Source organism: Etheostoma cragini, chromosome 8, assembly GCF_013103735.1.
Source record: "Etheostoma cragini isolate CJK2018 chromosome 8, CSU_Ecrag_1.0, whole genome shotgun sequence".
Lineage (NCBI taxonomy): Eukaryota > Metazoa > Chordata > Actinopteri > Perciformes > Percidae > Etheostoma > Etheostoma cragini.
The window spans coordinates 20333038-20337939 of record NC_048414.1 but is presented as its reverse complement, the minus strand read 5'-3'; the positions used below and the strand labels follow the sequence as shown (position 1 = coordinate 20337939).

Sequence of the window (4902 nt, the reverse complement as noted above, 5' to 3'; positions counted from 1 at the left end):
TACGGGCGCATGCTCTACCAATTGAGGAATCCGGGGGCAATAATCTCATATTTGAAAATTTGGAGCCATTGTCATAATTTCCCATGAAAAGATAACTTAGTTAATTATTTTCTTATTATTTGGAAATAAAGAGTTATGAGAAAGTACAGATAATAGTATAACTCAAGTGTTAAAGAGTGACTGTACATAGCAGTTGGGCACGGTCTATAAGCAGAACTATTTTAATGAATGGAAAACTGATATTATTTTAAACCCACGTTAATATTCATGTACTGTATATATTATTCATAACCACAAAGAAACACATTTGCATTTTCTTTTTTTAGCGTATCTCCTGTGAACTGCCTTAAAGGTAGTTCATTTACTACTACAAAATGGAAGTTTTTACAATCACAAACATTACAAAGTCCTTTTCCAGAACACTTCCAGTTCTCGGCCCCTGTGAAACAAAGTGTTACCACTAACTCCCGAAATGTGGATTTTAACTATGGTGTCTGGAATGATTAAGAAAAAAGCGTCTGAACGCTTGGAAGCAGAACGAGCTTCCGATCTCATCTGCCTTTCAATGAGGGAGTCATCCTGACAACGTAGCACCTCTCCTGGTTTTTAATCTCCCCTGCTGCTTCTATCTACCTGCATCCATCCCGCTCTGATTCAAACTAATATGACATATGGCAATGTGCCGATTCATAGTGTGCGGGTAAACAAATGCAAACCAGGCTTGTAAATGGATAATATGTATTCACAGCATTCACTTTTCCCAAGTTGAAATAGCCAACACAGTCTGTCCAAAAGCCTGTTTTGTAACTGTGTGCTAGCGCCAATACAAATGAGCCCATTCCACATCCGTGGCTCCTGTTTAGAGTTTATGTGAAGCCTGAAGGATCTCACCGATACAGATCTGCTGGGCATCAAAGGTCTTGCAGCTGTTGTTGGACGGCCGAGGGAAGTCAGATGATGAGGGGCTGATGACGCTGGGTCCAGTACCCCACAGGAAGAGGGTGAACTGACTTAGCACAGCTGTGAGAGAGAGAGAGAGAGAGAGAGAGAGAGAGAGAGAGAGAGAGAGAGAGAGAGAGGGCGAGAGAGAGAGAGAGAGAGAGAGAGAAAGGGGGGTATTAAGATGTGAAAGAGAATATCAATATGTCACCTCTCAGAAATGGAACAGTGTGAACTGGCTGAGAAGAGAATAAGGCGAAGGAAATAAAAGGAAACAAGTGATGAGAGAGTGGACCATATGCATCGCTGGCGGAGAATCAACACCAGCAGAGGAGGAGATGCCTTCCTATCTCATTTCCCTGGCTGAGAAGAGTAAACAAAGCCACAAGAGAGCTCAGGAACGTACGAGTTCCTACGTTCTTCTTGGCAACATGCTGCTGTTTGCCTTTCGAAAGAAAACGCAGCACGATTCCAAGAATAAAAAGTTTGTCATCAGAAAGTTGCCGGAGGAATAGTTCGCCGTCCAGCAGCTGCAAAGTTTGGATTCAAATATATTTCTGAGAGGGGAACTGAGCCGAGGCTGTTTAGGCAAGCATGGAAATATGAAAAGAGGACTTGAGTCGATGAGGGGCCAGTAAATGCTGGCGTGACTGCAGGTTTGATGTGAAGTGACCAGACTTACCATAGTCATGTCCATTAGCAGCTACGTTTTCTATTTCCAGTGTCCATTCCCCTTGAGGATCCTCCCCCCACGAGTGGGTGGTCATGAAGGCCCAGTCGTTGAATCCCTCTGAAGAGAAGTCATTGGGCCTGTAAGAAAAAAGGGAGAGACGAGGTGTTTGGGTTTTTTGTTTTTCGGTGTTAAAATGCCGAAAGTGTTTCCCAAGGAGTACACTTGTGGGAGTATGTATGCAGAGATAAAATTGAGGTACAAGCACATTGGGCTTGTGTGTGTGTGTGCGTGTTCTTGTTTAACTATATTCGTGGGGTCCAACAACCGGGATTTTTGAGAGGTCCAGACAGCTTTGTGGGGCCAAAATCCTGGACCCCACAACTTGTTTGAGGGTTAAGACTTGGTTTTAGGATTAGGTTATGGTTAGGGTGAAAGTAAGGGTTAATGTTAGACATTTAGTTGTGAATTATGTATGCATTATGTCAATGACGGGTCCCCACAAAGATAGTGCCACGCACCGTGTGTGTGTGTGTGTGTGTGTGTGTGTGTGTGTGTATATGTGTGTGTATGTGTGTGAGTGTGAGAATGAGACACAGACAAAGAGAGATTCATAACATGGCTCGGCTGTTGTTTGTGTACAGTGGTGTGTTTTACTGTGTACCTGGGAAACAGCAAGGTGGAGCGCGTGCCTAGTGGGCTGATGAGATGAATGGCCAATTTTCCTCTCTGGTTGTGGGAGAGAGTGAGGCGAGCCTGGACGTGTTCCAGAGAGCTGATATACTCGGGTCGTCCCCAGCAGGCATCCACGCTCCTGCTGAACACCAGCTTGTTCCCGATGTCTCTGCAGATTTGACGAGCGGAGGGGAGGGTGGTTAATGTTGTGTAGCTGCAGGAACGGACACAGACAAAAGCGCTGTGCTACAAATCTACGCGACCGTCCCAGCTCCGAGGAGAAGACGGGAACATCTATCAGGCTGAAAGAACAGCAAGTGCTCATAATGAGACTAAACCTCATTGTAGCACGCACACCCACCCACCCCCACACTTCTAACCTCGGATCTGTGAGCATAGTGTGGACACACTGACGCTGTGGTCCCACTGTGGTCCAGTTCTGTGCCAAAGCCACCATGGCACCTGCATCCAGAAGCCCATAACCGTACGAATGACTCACTGTGGAGAAAAAAATGGCTGATTGGTGGGTGCTGGCGATGAGATCACACCACAGAAAGAGAAATTACCGTCACTCAACAATCCCCTTTTGACTGTAATACTATGGCATTATAATTGTTCCTAAATCCTGAGCCCGCCGAAATCATCAAGTACAGTTATCCAAATCACATTTAGACATTCATTTCTGAAAATATAATGTAAAAATGTAAAACTATTTTAAAAGGTGTATGTATTCCCAATTATTTTTTTTATCAGAAGGAAGAAAAAGGGTCATAAGAAGACATTTTAGAAAAGCTCCATTATGCCTGAGCTAGCTGGAGGGTCCAGCACTGAGAATGACGTTAGCAGTGCACTTTGTTTGGTTGCCAAGGACAAGATGTGCGTTTGTGTTGGTGAGTTAGATAAGCAGGAGACTTCAGCAGGCGAGCTGATGTGGGTTGCTGTCCACAGTTTGTGGATCTTGTGTTGTGTAGCTGCAGTCGGGCTCAGTGTGACCGTCTGCTGTGTACAGAGGGAACTTTTCCTTTTTATTACACATTTCAAAATGTCTTTAGTTTTCTGTACTGTTTGGTCTGTTTGATTTTGCCTTACATTTTCACTATTAAGAATGTATTACTGTATAGTATACATTACTTATCTTTCTTTATCTTATTTGTACACATTACTCATCTTATCTTTATTCTTATTTATTTATTACCTTTTATATGATACTTTCTGCATGTGTCCTTGTTGCACCGTAGGTCAGAGAGAAACATATTTTCAATTGCTCTGTATGTCAGGCACATATTGCAGAACTGACAATGACTTGACTTGAAAAAAATGAAGCCATCATAAAAACCATAAAATGTAAAAATTCTTTCTCATCTTTTCTCAAATAATGACACAGGACAAGTGATTTACAGAAAAGATATGTATGCCGTAGCAGACCAACACACCTATAATCCTGAAATAGAGACAAAATTACCAAAATTGGCCCAATTGTTTTGTGGTCATGCGGGCAGACCTGAGAGCGCACGGAGCGGAGATGCTGAGATCTTACACAGAGCAGGGCATTTGAAACTGAGTGAGAGGTTGTAATTTGGGGTTATTATTTGGTTTTATTATACTGTATATATTATATAATACATGTGTTTACAAAACAACTTTTTTGGTGCTCAAAATGTCCCACTGTGCGCTCAGAATAGAGGGACAAATATCACACCATATAATACCATCTGTGCTTGATTTGGACAAGGCAGTCTCTACCTCTGCGTCCCACTCCGTTGGTCTTCCAGTCTCCGGCGCTGAGGTGTCCCGGCCGGGACGTTCTCACCACCAGGTGCTGCATGTCCCTCCAGGTCAGGTTCATACTGCAGAGATAGAGGAAGGAAAGCAGAGTAACTGCATTGACTTTCTGTCATGTAATAGCCGAAGCTATTAGCTTCTACATTATGAGAAAAGCCAGGTTTCGCTGACCTCAACTGTACAACAGTACAGAAGAGGAAATGTGAGGAGCTGCGGGATATGGAAAAAGGTCAGGAGTCTGTAGCCACACCTGAAATATGATCCACCTGAGCATATACAGTTAGGACAGCCATACATTTCTAAAATATTAAACTGAGATATAGAGGAGGCCCTGAGGGATCTGTCAGTGAACTATAACAAAGGTATGCGCTCACATTATGGTCTTAACACGGGCGTAAAGCACCAATATTAAAAGTACATCATAACCTATAGTGATGAAAGGTCAGGGAACACAATAAAAGAAAGTATACAACACTGTGGAGGACTGTGTCTAGACTTCTGCGTAATGATAGTTTCTAATGAGGTCTGGGATTGGGCTCTGTGGTGATAGGCCTGGCAATGCCAGACTAGGGATTCGGGGATGAGGTCACCTTCCATCACAGTAGAAGCCCAATAAAAATGTGACAAAAAAAATTAGATTTATTAAGAGGTACAGCAGGGAAGCATTCCGAGGAAAAGCCTTTGAGTCACCAATGTGGAGATATCAAGCCATGAAACACACTGCTTACTGAGTGAGACAGATATAGAAACACAGAATTGCACTGTTGCACATCACTCAGCATCAGCATTCACATCTCACATCCTTTCATGTGTTATTAATGGACAAGATTCCCCAC

General features: G+C 43.2%; 1 protein-coding gene across 1 annotated transcript in view; it reads right to left on the bottom strand.

Annotated features, from left to right (window-relative positions):
* The window catches only part of furinb (furin (paired basic amino acid cleaving enzyme) b), a 74527-nt gene that overhangs the window by 1800 nt on the left and 67825 nt on the right, over positions 1 to 4902 (bottom strand). The window contains exons 11-15 of the mRNA XM_034878455.1: positions 4028 to 4131; positions 2665 to 2782; positions 2274 to 2453; positions 1622 to 1749; positions 892 to 1020 (exon numbers count right to left, since the gene is read on the bottom strand). Coding sequence (XP_034734346.1) covers positions 892 to 1020; positions 1622 to 1749; positions 2274 to 2453; positions 2665 to 2782; positions 4028 to 4131 — 659 coding nt within the window. The remainder of the gene's footprint in view (positions 1 to 891; positions 1021 to 1621; positions 1750 to 2273; positions 2454 to 2664; positions 2783 to 4027; positions 4132 to 4902) is intronic.